At 38.0% G+C, this 16942-nt stretch overlaps 1 protein-coding gene across 4 annotated transcripts in view; it reads right to left on the bottom strand.

Annotated features, from left to right (window-relative positions):
• Positions 1–556: 556 nt before the first annotated feature.
• RPS6KB1 (ribosomal protein S6 kinase B1) overlaps positions 557–16942 on the bottom strand; it is a 38754-nt gene continuing 22368 nt past the window's right edge. For 2 of the 4 annotated variants that reach the window (XM_003414574.4, XM_023553522.2), the window contains exons 6-15: positions 14833–14890; positions 13293–13393; positions 11618–11708; positions 11344–11434; positions 10705–10812; positions 10354–10416; positions 9923–10000; positions 6250–6357; positions 1913–2025; positions 557–954 (exon numbers count right to left, since the gene is read on the bottom strand). In XM_003414574.4, coding sequence (XP_003414622.1) covers positions 717–954; positions 1913–2025; positions 6250–6357; positions 9923–10000; positions 10354–10416; positions 10705–10812; positions 11344–11434; positions 11618–11708; positions 13293–13393; positions 14833–14890 — 1049 coding nt within the window. In that variant the 3' untranslated portion in view covers positions 557–716. Of the gene's footprint in view, positions 972–1912; positions 2026–6249; positions 6358–9922; positions 10001–10353; positions 10417–10704; positions 10813–11343; positions 11435–11617; positions 11709–13292; positions 13394–13958; positions 14203–14832; positions 14891–16942 lie in introns of those variants that run through there. The other 2 variants (XM_023553521.2, XM_064271308.1) reach the window with 2 other exon arrangements.

The raw sequence follows: 16942 nt of genomic DNA, 5'->3' as shown, positions 1-16942 counted from the left end.
CCCAGTTCCACCCCAATCCCTCAAACGAGTCACAGCTGTGGTTAACAATGATTCATTTGCATTTTATTATTTCACCAAGAGAAGAAACAGAAGTTGTCTGGTTTTCTTCACACCAACCAATAATTTCGCATTTTAAAGTTTGGGATGTATTCCATAATGAGCTGAATCAAAAATCTATTTGAAAAATATATATTTATATAAAAAAAAGATTCAGGTTGTTTGCACGTAAAACATCAATTGATAGGTTTCTTCTGTCTTTTGATTCCATGTTGCTGGAAAAAGTTTAACCAAGCTTGCATGCTAATTTGTCCTTAGTTGCAAGTATAGGCAATTTCATACTTTGCCTAATGAAAGGATAACCCTTCTTCGACACAATTAGAACTCAACAGTGATTCAGAAGCAACATCCTACCCTTAATACTGTCAGTTTTGAGCCATCAACATGAAAATCCTTGATAAGGTTGAGAAGATGTCGCTAGGAATCAATTAACTGATGTGCCTAAGAGTTCCACAATACTATTTTAAGTTTTTCCTTCTTTTTTTGCACCATTGATTGATTTTTAAAAATCCATGTGTATTTTTCCTTCTGTTCAAAGTGTTCTATATAATGACACTGACTCCTTGAGACTGTCATTTTGAGTCTTCTTGCTTTACCTTGCAGGATGTTCACACATCCTCCCCTTTTTCTGCCTTAAATTCATTAAAAACATTGCTCCGTCATAGATTCATACGCAGGTGCTCTGGCCGTTTGGAGATCATGGGAAAAGCTTGTTTTTTGTATGGCCCGGAGTTTGGCTGTCGTATTGGAAGTGGTGCTGATGCTTCCCCACTCATCGTCACATCCATCTGCTCTATTCCACTTGTTTCCATTGGGTATTCCACAGGTGTCTGAGGATTTGCTGTGCTGGCTGAAGCACCTCTTCCCCAGAAATCCCCAGGAGAAAATTTGACTGGGCTTTAAGACAAGAAGAGCTATCATTCATTAATCTCAAAGATCATCTCAACAAGAAATAATCTCCTTACATTTAAACAGTGTGGGGTAATATGACATTTATGCTCATTTAATTTTATTTTTGTGTGGGTTAGCACAAAGGCAAAATTGAGCCGTCTCTCCCCTAGATTAACTGCTGGCGTTTCCTAACTGGTCTCTTCACCTCTACATTTGCTTTCCTATAACTGTCAATGATATTAAAAAAAACAAAAACAAATCATTTTACGCTCCACTTAAAACACTGCCCCACCGCACTTAAAATAAATTGCTTTTCCAAATCTGTGCCATCCTCCTCCTCACTTACCACCAGGAACGCTGACCTCTCTTTTATTTCCAAGAAAAGGCCATTTTTTTTCCTCCCAGGGCTTTTGCACTTGCTGTTCTCCCACCTGTACCACTCCTGTATCTTCTGTTTTTTGTTTCTCTCCATTTCTAAGTGTTACTTCATCAAGGAGGCCTTTCTCTGACCACCATGAGTTGTTATTCTCTGTTCTCTACCACTGCACTCTTTTCTTTTATGTAGTACTTGGCACTAGTTGTAATTACATGTTGTTTTGTGTGTACTTGCTTCTCTGTTTATTGTGAATTTTTTCACTAAACTATGCTTCATCATGACAGGGACAATTCCCGTGTTAATCATATGTCTCCCCAGCATCCAGCACAACTACTGGTGAAAGAAAGGGCCATTTGCCAGTGTAGTACCTTGCTTTAAGGAGGGAAGGTAAACTGTGTAACATTGTCACCATTAGTCACAGAGTAGTCGCTTGCAATATAAGAAGGTGTAGATGCTGTGTTTATGTCAAACAAGGAGAATATGACAGATCTTTCATTTATATGACCTGCCATAAATTTCTTAAGTAATGCTCTTACAGGTTAAAAACACACAACAAACAAACAACAGTGAAATTAAAGTCTGAAATACCTCACAGGTGTTCGCGGGCTGCCAATAAATCTTCGAGGTGATCGGATTTTTGGTTCAAAGGAAAACTTTTCTTTCACACTTTCAAGTACAGATGGAGCCACATATGTAAAACCCTGAAAGAAAGCAACAGTGGACTACAGAATGGTACTTTCTCACATACATTAAAGAAATGGTGGTGTTCGGTCTCTGCAACACCAACACAATGGTGCACATGTAAAATCACCAATCTGTATATTCTCCATCTCATTTCCACCATCTATTTTCCCTATCTCATTTCCATACCTGTTAACTTCCTTCCAACCATTTCTTGAGGCACAGACCTCAAGAAAGCAGAACTCTATCTACTAAGCCCCATATGCCAGCAAACAAAATTCCACTCCACTGATAGGAGTAGTAAAATGTAGATTTCACATTAAGATGTTAAATACCTAGTTATATGTAAAGAAAATTCTAGGGTATTCAGCCACATGCATATCAGCAACTAAGATGATCACACCCAGAACAGTTTCTCACAATTAGGCCAAAGTAAACTTAGAATTCTCTAACTTGGTGTCACAGATTGAACTGTATTCCCCCAAAATGTATGTCCATTTGGCTAGGCCCGTGATTCCCAGTATTGTGTGACTGTCCACCATTTTGTCATCTGATGTGATTTTCCTGTGTGTTGTAAATCCTACCTCTATCATGTTAATGAGGCAGGATTAGAGGCAGTTATGTTAATGAGGCAGGACTCAATCTAAAAGAATAGGTTGTGTCTTAAGTCAATCTCTTTTAAGATATAAAAAAGAGAAGTAAGCAGAGAGACAGGGAGCCCTCATACCACCAAGAAAGTAGTGCCAGGAGCAGAGCATGTCCTTTGGACCCAGGGTCCCTGTGCTAAGAAGCTCCTAGTTCAGGGGAAGATTGATGATAAGAAGGACCTTCCTCCAGAGTCGATAGAGAAAGGTTTCCCCTGGAACTGACACCCTGAATTTGGAATTGTAGCCTACTAGACTGTGAGACAAACTTCTGTTCATTGAAGCCATCTACTTGTATTTCTGTTACAGCAGCAGTAGGTAACTAAGGCAGAATTTGATACTGGAAGAGTGGGGTGCTGCCCTAACAGATACCTAAAATGTGGAAGCGGTTTTGAAATCGTGAATAGGTAGAGGCTGGAAGAGTTTCAAAGTGCCTAACAGTAAAAGCCTAGATTGCCTTAAAGAGACTGCTGGTGCAATTAGGGATGTCAGACAATTCTGGTGAGGACTCAGAAGGAAATGAGGAGAGCTGTTTACACTGGTGAGAAGCAACATCAGAGAAACAGCAGCAGCAGAACAGGAAACCAGCAGGAGATGGCGCTGGAGCCAACCCATGGAACGAGAGAGCTAAGTGCCTTTGCACAGGAGGCTTCCTGATGGAGTGGGGGTGCCTATGGACACTTATCAGTGGAGCTAGGCTTGCCAATTCATGGAAGAAAAGAGCTGAGTGCCTTCCAGCCAATGTTTACTGGCGGAGTGGGGTGCCTCCAGGCACTTATCACTTATCGGTGGAGCTCAAGAGCACTGGAACGCTTGACCCAGCAGGGCACACACAGGCAGTGAGGTCTGAGGGGCCAAGAGGCCAAGGAAACAGGAAGCAAAAACTGAAAAGACAAGGAACACAAGAAGCAGAGCTGCCCCAGTCTCAAAGGTATCACCACAACCTCTAGGGTCTCAAATGGTATAGTCACTGCTCAGATGAACTAGGAGAATGGGGCCACCCAAAGCCGAGGGAGCGTAGTTGCCATTCCAGTGGACCTGGAAGGTGGAGCTAAAGCCCAGGGCCGAGGGGCCTCCACTCAGAATCCAGACAGTGTGGCCAATACCTAGAGTTTGGAGGGCAGGGCCATTGTCTAAATGGTCTCAGAGAACAGAGGATTATTTTCAAGCCTTGAGACTAATGTAATGTATTCTGCTGGCTTGCTTGGTGCCTGTTATCCTTTCTTTCCCTCCAATTTCTCCCATTTGTAATGGAAATGTCTAGCTTATGCGTGTTCCACCACTGTAATTTGGAAGCAGACAACTTGGATTCTAGATTTCACAGATAAAGAAGAATTTTTGAATTTTGGACGTGGAACTGATTTAAGACTTCTGCTATGATATGATGGAGTGAATGTGTTTTACATGTGACAATGACATGAATTTTGAGGGGCCAATGGGAAGAATGTCATGGATTGAATTATATCCCCCCAAAATGTGTTTCAACTTGGCTAGGCTGTGATTCCCAGTATTGTGTGATTGTCTACCATTCTGTCATCTGAGGTGATTTTCCTGTGTGTGGTAAATCCCACCTCTATGATGTTACTGAGGTAGGATTAGAAGCAGCTATGTTAGTGAGGCAGGACTCAATCTAGAAGAATAGGTTGCGTCTTAAGTCAATCTCTTTTGAGATATAAAAGAGAGAAGTAAGCACAGAGACAAGGGGACCTCATACCACCAAGAAAGTAGTGCCAGGACTAGAGGATGTCCTTTGGACCCAGGATCCCTGCACTAAGAAACTCCTAGTCCAAGGGAAGATTGATGACAAGGACCTTCCTCCAGAGTCCACACAGGGAGAAAGCCTTCCTCCAGGGCTGACGCCCTGAATTTGGAATTGTAGCCTACCAGACTGTGAGACAATAAACTTATGTTTGTTGAAGCCATCCACTTGTGGTATTTGTTATAGCAACACTAGATAATGTTTGATTTGGTATTTTCTTGATGAATAAGGGTCAGCATTACAAAAACCATCAACTGTAATAGGCAAAAGTACAGTTTTGTTAGTTTTAGTTCTCACATTTTTGTTTCTTGCTGTTAAGCTATCACCTGTCATTTCTCTTACTGTCATTGTCACTATTCATCCCTTTAATAGTCAGCCCCATCTTTCGCTTCTAATTTATTATTCTAGTCATCTGTGAGCTCGGCATTACAATTACCATGGTTACCATGAGTTACAGTAAATAATACTGAATATGGCTCTGCGTGAAGTCCTGAAGAGTGAGGTGCAATTCTGTAGTACATATGCTTTGTGACAGTTTTATGTGGACCTCAGAGGGTATTTCCTCACGTCTTGTAGTGGGTAACTACCAAGAGGACGAGGCTGTTCCTTAATCGTGTTTGAGTTTCTTTTAATTCTGTATATGGGGCATTACAATAGGAATTTAAATTTCCTTGAACTAAAGTTGCTAGAACCACAATCTCCAGATAAGTGGGATGTTACTATTTCTGTTAATCTTTAAAGAGATCCACTTCATACATAGAATTCTACCTAAGTCCTATCAAGTGAGTTCTTGGGCTCACTAGTTAGCCATTTTAAGTAATTATGAAAAGCTCAATAATAAGTTAATGTTATTTACTTAAAACCTTACTGTACTATGATGATTTGTGGGTAATTTTGAGTATACACAATTTTTGCATTCATGCGAACTTTAGAACTTACCTCCCTCCATTAGATACAACATTATTGTGTGTTATACTGTAAGCAGTAGGAACTAAAAGTTTGAGAATTAAGTTAATAATACTTCTGTGGCAAATCCAGTGAAGTCAGAAACAAAATAAATAGGGAAAAAACACCCAAAGGATTACTTTCCTCAGAAGATTATTCCATTCTCCCTAGAGGCAGTCCAAAAGAAACGACTAAACAAATGACACATTATGAGGTGGACGTTCATGTGACACATAAGCCGAACAATACAAATAAATGTAAGAAATGATACTTGGGCAAAATAATATGCCTATCTGATATAAATCCACCATTTCTGTTGATCAATATCTTGAAAACTCTGCTTTTCCATATGTGAAGATAAGCTATAAATCCATACAGATACTTCTACAGTGAGCATTTATTTACTATCACGTGTGAATGAATATATTTTAATGTCAAATACTAACCATTAAACAGGCTAAAACTCCCCTAACAGACTTATGTTAACAATACCATAAATCTGTAGCTGTTTCATGAATTGAACAGTTCTTTAGCAAGGCTAAATAAATAAAAGAATTAAACAGTTACAGTGAGCTCCTCTTCCCCCACTGCTATGGCTAGGTGGTTTTCAGTTGAGGTCCTAAGCCAAACATCATGTTAAGTCAGTAGCCCAACTAAAAAGGAATCATACACTCCAAAGAATCTAAACACCTACTCTGATAAAATGTAGTCTTGGCTTATGAAAATCAATTTTATAGGTACCACTGGTTAAGGGGATGGTTTTAAAAAAACAAAACACCTCAGGTTACTTATAAAAATATGAACTGCAAAACAAGCAAGCTGACTTCTCTTATAAAAAGGCCCAACTTCACACTTGATTTTCCCATAGCTACATGGAAATCCTTTCGTTCACTTACCAGAAAAACCTGGTTGGCACTTTCACTGAGAGTTGAGTCATCTGGGCTGTCAACAGGTGTCTGACGTGTAAACTTTGAATCAAACTGACTCACATCCTCTTCAGATTGCTTTATAAAAACAAAATGATTAGAAAATAATTAATGGCCTACATTAAGCATATCAATCCAATGCACTGCATGCATTAGAGAAGGCTCTAGATAGAGCTCTTTCATAGGGTTTGGCTGTGATATCAAAATAGTCTTAGCAGGCACATACTGAAAAATGAATGCAGGTGGACAGTGTTAAGGGTCAATTTACATCTTCAAATGTTAAACATGCATTAAAATAGATTTTAGTACACAGTTATCATTCCTATTAAAAATATGAATATCAAATTTCCCCTCTCTTAAAGCTTCAGTTTCCCTAGTCCACTGGCTAAATCTCTTCTTGGAGAAAATTTGCTCAGATGGTCACTGCAGGTTTGTAATAAACCTGAGAAACCACTGAAGCAGAATTAGAACACAAATCACATTTGTAAGATGCTCCAGTTAAAGTTTCTTCCCTTATTTCATTCATTTAGATTTCACTCGTTTAGCTTTTTCCAGGTACAAACAAAATATCCTAATCTAAATGAGTATATTTTCTAGTGGGAGAGTATTATCACCTAAATTCTATCTACCAGATTGGTTTCTTTAATTTGTTCTCTCTTTCCCAATATATATAGTTAGATTCTTAGGTCAGATATAGGAAGTAAATATCAATTTGGAAGAACTAATTTAATACTAAAAAACTACCACATTAACCTTATTCACAAAATAATCTTCTGAATAAAACATTCAAGACACAACAATGATCAACCTAGTAGTGCTGGGCACTCCTACAGCCCAGGTTGTGATCTCTAAATTCCATTTCTCACTAGAAGGAACCAGGACTCCTTGGAGAAACGGCAGATTCCAGCTGTGGTAGGAAATACACAAGATGAGCACAAAATATCAGTTTCCTTGTTTTGCTCTCTGGTATAACATCAGACTATTGTGGTCATGTCAAAAGGACTCTGGAACCAACATGAAGCAGTAGCCACTATCCAAAGATGGGAAAAACTGAAGCATCAATAAAAACAACTGCGTGCAATGTATTAAGATACATATATATGTATATATACATATATATATATAGATGTAATCCTGGTGGTGTAGTGGTTAAGTGCTACGGCTGCTAACCAAAGGGTCGGCAGGTCAGATCCACCAGTTGCTCCTTGGAAACGCTATGGGGCAGTTCTACTCTGTCCTGTAGGGTCGCTATGAGTCGGAATCGACTCAATGGCCCTGGGTTTGGTTTTTTGATATATAACATATATATGTTAAAATGCATGAGTTGATAATGATACTAAAAAAAATTACAATTCATTGGTTAATTTTAGAAAATGCTAGGAAATTCATTATTTTGAAAACTAGAAAAAATCAAACATTTATCTTGCCTTTCCTGTATGAACTGTACGTAGCAATTGATGAAATAAGTTTCCTAATGGAAGAATTCCAGTGAATAAATAATGAGTAATGGTATTACAGTAAGACTATTTTTAAACCCCTAATAAAATCGTGGAACTTTTTAAATAAATTTTTTTAAATAGAATCATGGAACTAGGCCAGAGTTCCTCAACCTTGGCACCACTGACATTTTGGACCTGATAATTCTTTGTTATGGGGGGCTGCCCTGGCATTGTAGGATATTTAGCAGTATCTGTAGCCTCCACCCCATAGATACCAACAGCACCTCTTCCCCAAGTTGTGACAACCAAAAATGTCTCTAGATATTGCCTTTTGGAGGGCAAAATCACCCCTGGTTGAAAAACCACTGATAGAGACAAGGTTCAATGATCATTAACATCACTGGATGAAATATAATTACACGTTATGCCTCTAGATCAAATTACACAATACTTAAAGTTTAATTTGAACTGGATCATGCCCCTAGACCTAACTACAGGGTGCTTAAAAATACAGCGAACAGACGAATGTAGTTGATGGCACCACAGGGATAACAATCAGCAAAATCAAAATATGAGGAACTCCACAGCATCGTTTCTTCAACAAATCCCTGGGGGGTAGGCGGGAATTTGGGGGAGGAAATCTCTAGATGAAAAGAGACTTAAAAGACATAATAACCAAACTATGTACAAACCTTGATTAAATCCTTATTGAAACAAACCAACAGGAAAGAAGGAAGAAGGAGGGAAGGAAGGAAGAAAAACAATTGGGGAAACTGTCAACATTTTAAGTGTGATGATGGCATGGTAGTTACGTTTGTGTTTAAACAAGATGAGTTGTAGGTACATGAAGGCTAATTATTCTCCTTACAATTGTGTATTTTGAAATTTTAAAGCAAATTACCTTGTGCTCTAAAACCAAATTGTTGTAATAATCCTCCTCATCCTCCTCTTCCTCTGCTTACATCCCAAGAGATGAAAAAAGAAACTATATTTCCTCCAATTCTGAGGTAGGAGAAAGACAAGAACTAACACACTAACTCATTTACTCATAAACATATATTCTATATTTTGAAGAAAAAGTTTCCAGAAAATCATCACCCCATCTGGAGCAAGGGAGAATGAACAAAACCAAAGGCACAAGAGGAAGATTAGTCCAAAGCACTAATGGACCACAACTACCACAGCCTCCACCAGGCCGAGTCCAGTACAGCTAGATGGTGCCTGGCTACCACCACCGGCTGCTCTGACAGGGATCATAACAGAAGGTCTCCGACAGAACTGAAGAAAAATGCAGAACATAATTCTAACTCACAAAAAAAGACCAGACTTACTGGTCTGACAGAGACTGGAGAAATCCCAAGAATATGGCCCCCGGACACCCTTTTAGCTCAGTAATGAAATCACTCCTGAGGTTTGCCCTTTAGCCAAAAATAAGAGAGGCCCAAAAAACAAAAGGAGACTAAAGGGGCACACCAGCCCAGGGGCAAGGACTAGAAGGCAGGAGGGGACAGGGAAGCTAATAACAGGGAACCCAAGGTCGAGAAGGGGAAAGTATTATTGGTATGTCGTGGGGTTGGTAACCAAAGTCACAAAACAACGTGTGTACTGTTGAATGAGAAGTTAGTTTGTTCTGTAAACCTTCATCTAAAGTACAATAATAAAAAATTTAAAAATTAAAATCAAAATTTAAAAGGTGGTTGAGTTAATGTTAAGCAAACCAAAACAAAACACTAAACTATCTGAAGTATTTAAGTGTCACAGGCAACCAACATTATATTAAAAAATAGTTAATATAGTCAGTAACTGCCGCTGGCACTAGTTCTTAAAAAGACTGCACAGAATTAAGATTCTGACAAGAAGAGAGTAGGCCAAAGTTTTAACTGTTAATAAATATAATGCTTCAGACTGCTCTGAGCTTTTCTCACTCTAAAAGAGTACCAAACCAAACATCAAACCCACTGCCATCAAGTTGATTCCAACTCATAGTGACCCTATAGGACACAGAAGAACTGCCCCATAAGATTTCCAAGGCTGTAATCTTTATGGACGTAGACTGCCACATCCTTCTCCTATAGAGCTGCTGGTGGGTTTGAAGTGCCAGCCTTTCAGTTAGCAGCCAAGTGCTTTAACCACTGTGCCACCAGGGCTCAAAAAAAAAAAAAAGTGCCAGGTCCCTCAAATTATATGCTTTCACGTATACTTACCAACAGAGGTTTAAAAGGAGGCTCCACTTTCCGAGCCAGCAGTTCTTCCCAGTTAATGTGTCTGAAGAATGGATGAGCCTAGAAAAAAAGAGCAGGATGAAAAATCAAGGAAATAGACTTAACAGGATTCAGAAATCAACTGCTAAGTTACAAATAGCAAAATAAGTTAAATTTATAAGCAACTGCATACTAAAACCCATCCACTAAACCCAGTGCCACTGAGTCAATTCTGACTCATAGCGACCCTACAGGACAGAGTAGAACTGCCCCATAGAGCTTCCAAGGAGCACCTGGCAGATTCGAACTGCCGACCCTTTGGTTAACAGCCGTGGCACTTAGCCACTATGCCACCAGGGTTTCCACAACATTCCTCACAAATAATAAAATTAGCATTATCTTCCTCCTAAAACATTGAATGTGCAAATCCCTACCTGAACTTCTCCAGCATCCCCAGGACCAGCTCCAAGACGAGAAGCAGCGTTTCTTTTTAGCAGCTTTAGAGAGGAAAAAAAATAAACCGATAAACCTTAATCAAATTGATTTTTCTTTTTTTTGTTAGACTTTGCTTGTGTACTTTGCCTTGAGAAAATACAATTTACTAATTTGTACTACATATTGTTTGCAAATAAAAAGAAAAGAAAATTTTTAAACAGATTTGTATTTTGCCTTCAAAAACTGCAGGCTTTTTTCCTCCAAAAGGTATGTATGAGTCTTTATTCAAAATGTATGTTAAATTCTATCTAGCAAACTCCTAGCAGTTGAGGCCCATATAAGAACCCTACCTTTTTAAGCAGATCTCTGGCTTCTTGTGTGAGGTAGGGAGGCAAATTGAGTTTACACTTGAGGATTTTGTCAATTGTTTTCTTTCTATTCTCCCCAGTGAATGGAGGCTAAGAGTAGAAGAGAATCAAAAAGGATTAGCATATAAAAAAACCAATTAAAAAAAATACAACATTTTATGATTCCCGAATTAGCCATTTATGTATGGAAATAAACGTACACCATGAAATTGACTAACTACTAAAGACCTATAGCTTTTAAGCAACAAGACAGAGCAAATAGCAAAGTCTTGGAAGGAAGCCTGGGTTTCCATCATTAACTTGGTATATAATAATGGGTTAGTCATATGATTTTATGCATCAATTTCTTCATTTATTAAATTTGGGCAATATCTATTCTACATCTCTTTCACAGGGCTGCCGTAACACAGATCATCTAAGTAAAAATGTTTATGAAAGTATGGGATGCCATATAATCGTAAGGCATTAATTAGCATTAATGGTTTATAACCAATCTTTGGGCTTTGAAATTAACTCGCTTGGTAACATTCTAAATAAACACAGGGAAGGTCTCTTGCTATAGTGATTTAATAACCACTCAGCACAGACCATAATACATGCAGCTTTTAACTGTGCACCTACTGCTCCAGTCAGCATGTCATACATTAATGCTCCCAAACTCCACCAATCCACAGCACGATTATGGCCACTTCTCATCAAGATTTCAGGGGCCCTACAATGAGAAAAATAATATGCCTAAAAAATTCACCCACTTGCATATCACCTGAATTAGAATTTTAAAAACAATATATGGAGCCAAACGGTGCTACACATAACTTAGCAATCAATTACTTAAAGCAGGTAAAAGTTAGCTATTACCCCCAAACAGATAAATTTATTTGAACATGCAGCTCACATGTATTCTATTGTTCCACAAAATGTGTGTGTGACTGTTCCATCATGAATAGATTCTTTGCATAGTCCAAAGTCTGTTAGTTTCACATGACCTACAACAAAAGATTACAACACAGTTATCCTGAGATTCTAAGTATGTGCAGTTTCTGAACATATCACGCAAGATAATAATTTATCCTTCCATTTATCTTTTCCTGCCTTTAATTTTTTTTGAAGATGTCAAGAACTAACAAAGAACCATCCATAAAATGAGGTGTTAAATCTTTAAGGCTAGGGCAGGGTCATCTTTTGCTAATGACATGAACTAGTAAGGGGAAAATAAAGACAGAGAAATAGGTAAAATGGCTTGTTTAAGGCTTCACCCATAGCTTTAAAAAAAAAAAAAAAAGGCACAATTTGGAACATTTTACTAGCCTCAGTTATCCATATACCATTTTCTAAGAGTTCAAAACAGTTACTACGTCACACATCATTTTGTAGACATCTAAGAATCTACAGCTGCTACCAGTCCCCCAGATACCCTGGATGGATAGCTGCTCCTTTGGGGTGTGAGTGAACTGCCTAGTCTACATAGCCCGGATGATTCAAGCATAAATTGAACTGTGTGGAGCAGCATGCAGTTGTAGTCAAGGCTGAGACAGAGAAGTCCTGGGGAAAATTTTATAGTTTTTGATGAAATCTGGTTTAAGTACACAGACCCTAATAAACATACTTTTAAACAAAGATATAACACTGTACTTCAGATATATAGCTTTTAGCACCATGAACTGTGACTAAGAGTTCTTAAAACAGTCTTAGAAAGTCCCCACGGTGGTGGGGAGTAGGCAACAGAACTAGGAGCGAGACACATAGATTCCCATAACACAGAACTTAAGGTTAAGTATATAATTTCTCCTTAAGAACACACACACAATTTAGAACATTAAAACAGCTACTACCTCATACATCATTTTATAGACATCTAACAATCTATAGCTGCTACCAGCACCCTAGATACCCTGGATGGATGACTGCTTCTCTGGGGTGTGAATGAACTGTGAAGTCTACTCAGCCCAGATGATTCTAGCATAAACTGAACTGTCCGGAGCAGAATGAAGTTGTAGAGAAGGCTCACATTGCTGTATCTATTGTTGCACAGGATATTAGTCTCCCTGGTGGGAGCAAGAATACACTGATGCCTGCTAAGCATTTTATTTCCAAGTTTGAATCAAATACTTTGGTTCAATTCCAATCCTGTCTTTTTTTTTCCAGCATTAATAAAACAAATAAAAATACCACTTCTAATATTTACAACATATTTATCATTAAAGAAAACTCAATTCACATAGGTAAGATTCGATTTCCAACTTAAGGTACAAACCAAGACTAGTGTTTGGGCTGGCTTTTGGATCATCACGTTTTATGTAAGGGTTTGAAAAGAATGACCAGCAATAAAAAGAAAGGATTAAATCAAAAAAGGCAGTTTAGTAGCCAATTATAGTCAACACTGTTTAACCTCATCAATCATTCAAGGACCTAAAGAATTAAATATCAGCAAGTATTACGATGCCATAAATTCTAAGAGAAAATGTATAATAACAGACAGATGAATATGGGGCTTTGAAAATGGCCATGACCTGTGTGGAAGGATTTTAAGATGATTATTTACTATAGAATTGTTTACGGTATATCTCCACCTTGGTGATTAAGCATGATATTCTCCGGCTTCAGGTCTCTGTAGATGATCCCCTTTTGATGTAAATGCCCCAAAGCCATGGAGATTTCTGCCAAGTAAAAGCTGGAAACAAAAGTGATTTAATAAAATTAAAAGGAGTCATCTACTCAAAGCAGCTTATGTACGGAGCAAAATTCCTTGAAAGAAACAGACATGCACCAAAGACCAAATTAGTGGGAGTGGGGTTTGGGAATGGGGGAAAGAGTTGGCATAGGTTGCTGCCAAAAGGCTTGGAAACATTTGTTTCACTCATTTTAGTGAAACTATAAAATGTTTTATTTCATCATTAGAACATACTGCTAAAATTGCAAAGAAGTTCAGAATATGCCAATATGTCATTGGTCATGTTTTGTTCTGTCTATGCAGGAATCAGGCCAATAGTCATTCAGGCCAAAGCAAATTCCTCCCACCCACCCCCAATTTTAAAATCCCAAGGAAACAGGAATTGTTATTCATAGAGATCAAGTCTTGGTTTCAAAAGATATTTCATAACCTGACCCTTAGAAGCCCACTCATCCCTTACTTAATCCAGCTGCGTATTTATACACAGCTTATGCCCAGAGTATCTACCCCCCCTCTTGCCAGCCAGCCCACAACTATAAACTGTGTGACACTCAAATTTATCTACCTCAAAAGAATAAAGGGCTGAGTCAACCCTGTCTGGATTCGAAAAGCACAAGCAATACTGGCTGCATAACAATGTCGCAATCCTGCAGATTACTCCAGGATGGAGAGGGAGTGTCCTGGAGGACTGAGGCAGTTTCACAGCCAGCACACCACAAACAGCCTCCAACAGGGCTCAGAGAGCCTCCTCCAAAAAAGGGCACTTCATCCCTAAGGCTCTTAAATGCAGCTTCTGTGTTAGAAAAGGCCTGAAATTAAACAATGGAATGCAGTTTGGTAATTAAGGTAGAAGAAACATTAAAGTGTCGTTTTCTATTTAATTAATGTGTAGGATAAACTGATTTATTGTTACCCAATCCTGTCATCTCGCAAAAAGATGTGTCTATTTTTAATTTGAAGCAAATGTCAATTTAAGAAATAGGAGAGTAAATCCCATCCTGGCCATATAATCACTCCTCAGAGGATGTATGCAGGCTTATCACTTCCCTAAGACTGTGTGCCTTGGGGACTGGAAAGTCTGAAAAAAGATGATTTCTGATACCTTCCACTCTTTCACCCAAAGTTGTACTGGAAAGTCCACTCACCCACAGCCAAGGCTTACCAATTCAAGGAAATCTGAAAGCCTCATTGAGAATGGTTCTGCTAGCAACAACTGGCGTGAAGAATGCTCCACCCAAGGTCTGCAGGCAGAGGGATGACGTGGCCTCCAAAAGCTGCCCAGTCCCAAAGCTGCTTCTCCCCCGTGAAGTCCTGAGTGACTGACTGGCCTCAGAACAATTTATTGAATCATATGGCTGCCCGCAGTGTTCAGAATGAAGCTTGGCTTTTAATTATATGAATCATACCTGAATCCATGCAACCACAAAAATTTCACTTACCAAGCTGTGTCTTCCATAAATATTCCCTCTCTTTCTAACTGCATAAATAGTTCTCCTCCTTTAAAGGAAAAGAAAACACATTAGAAATAAAACAATCTTTATTCCAGCCCACTTCTAATGAGAGGGTTTGTTCTTTCCTTCTAACCACAATTAAAAAACCAACAGCCCCTTAAAAATAAAACACAGGTCTCAAGATTATAGGTTTTAAAATTAAGTCCTCAGGGTTCTATTTTTAGCATGTTCTTATTCACATGTGAAATATATATGCTTAAAAACTGTTAAGTGGCTTGAAATTCTAGGTTTTAATTTACAAACATCACAATATCTGTAGATTCTAGAATGGAAGTTAGAAAAAATCAAATCCTGAATAAAGCCTCCCTAATAATATTTTACCTATAAGTGGACAAACATTAGTGTACAATTAAACCAGCCTGGCAAATTAGTGAATCCCCGTATTCCATATTTTCAGGACCTATAAATAAACTGCATGAGACTACAAGAAATCTGGCCTTATGAAATGCGATGACACAATTTGAGTATCAAAATAAATAATGACAATAAAGAATTATATCCCACAGAATAATCTTAGATTTCATGAATCCACAATGATGTAAATAAATGAATAAATGAAATTTATAAATATGGGGAAAGGGAAAGCTCTTCCTCACAGTAGGATGCCAAGTAATAAATTAAGGAGGCATGATGGAATAAGAAAAATCACTTGGCAACTAACATAGCTAATTGTTTCAGGCAATAATCAATGGATGCTAAAACAGACTGTAAAGTTTCAATGAGAAAGGAATATTTACACAGTCTCAGAGTATCTCCTCAAAAGATACTAATTACAAAGGGAAAAACAGAAACTTGACTATAGAGAAAACCGGCAAACACACTTTATCCATGTGATCAAAGTTAACATCACTAGTAAAGGGTCAAAGATGTAAATATAATGTACCTCCTGATCTGATGCACTGAGAAGGACACATTATCACTTGGTCCTACTAAAAACGCATGATGTTTCAAGAGGAAACATCAGACAAATCCAAATTGATGCACATTCTACAAAACAACTGGCCTGTACTCTTCAAAATGTTAAGGTCACGAAAGACAAAGAAAGAGTAAGGAACTTTTCCAGATTAGGAGACTAAAGAGAGACCTTACTATTTATCAATGCTAATTCCCTCATTTTTATAATTGTAGCCACACAGTTTCATTTAAGATAACGTCCTTGATTTTAGAAAATACATACTGAAGTATTTAGGTGTACAGGGAAATCATGTCTGCAACTCTCTAAAACCGTTCAGAAAAAATTATGTGTGTGTGTTGTATGTATACATACACACATATATACATACTTATACAGAGAGAGAGGACGAAAAAGAAGAATAAAGAAAAACAAATGTGGTAAAATGATGACATTTGGAGAATGTGGGGAATTCTTTGTACTACACTTGCAACTTTTTGTGTAAGTCTGAAATTATATCAAAATAAAAAGCTAAAAGAAAAAAATGGCAACAGTCTCAAAAAAGTTACTAAATTCTGCAGTTTTCTGTTCCATGTCACAGCTATTGTGAAATCCTCGTTTCTCAGAAATCTCCAGTGTGTTTGTTTGTTGGAAACAGATACCCGTGATCTATAATTTAGAGAGCAATAGGTACCTAGGAGGTAGTAAGCACTAGAAAATGTGTACAATTCCCAACGTAAATGACGATTCCCAACGTAAATGACGATTCCCAACGTAAAAGAAGCTACATTAAACCAACAGTTGTTCAGTTTAAAGACACAACTGCAGTTGTTTAACACTCTCAATAAGGTTCTCCATTTCAGTGCAGGGAGGAATACTTTGATAGTTTGTTTGAATTGTATCTTCTCATACAGTCCATCTGATGGCTCTGCGTCAATTAAGTGTTTTTACTTTGTTACATGATTATAATGGGATTAATATAAAACTTTACAGTTAAAGTCTTTAAAGTTTCCTTCATATTTGCCTGCAAATAGAAACCTTGGGTCACATTTAATTTCTTACTTCAATGTATTTGTCAGTTTTAAGAAGAATTTGATCACGTTGGGAAAAGAAAATTTTTCCATTGGAAAATAATACTTTGACCCA

This window comes from Loxodonta africana, chromosome 18 (assembly GCF_030014295.1).
Source record: "Loxodonta africana isolate mLoxAfr1 chromosome 18, mLoxAfr1.hap2, whole genome shotgun sequence".
NCBI lineage: Eukaryota > Metazoa > Chordata > Mammalia > Proboscidea > Elephantidae > Loxodonta > Loxodonta africana.
The sequence above is the reverse complement of the archived record's forward strand: the minus strand, read 5'-3'. Positions and strand labels throughout refer to the sequence as shown.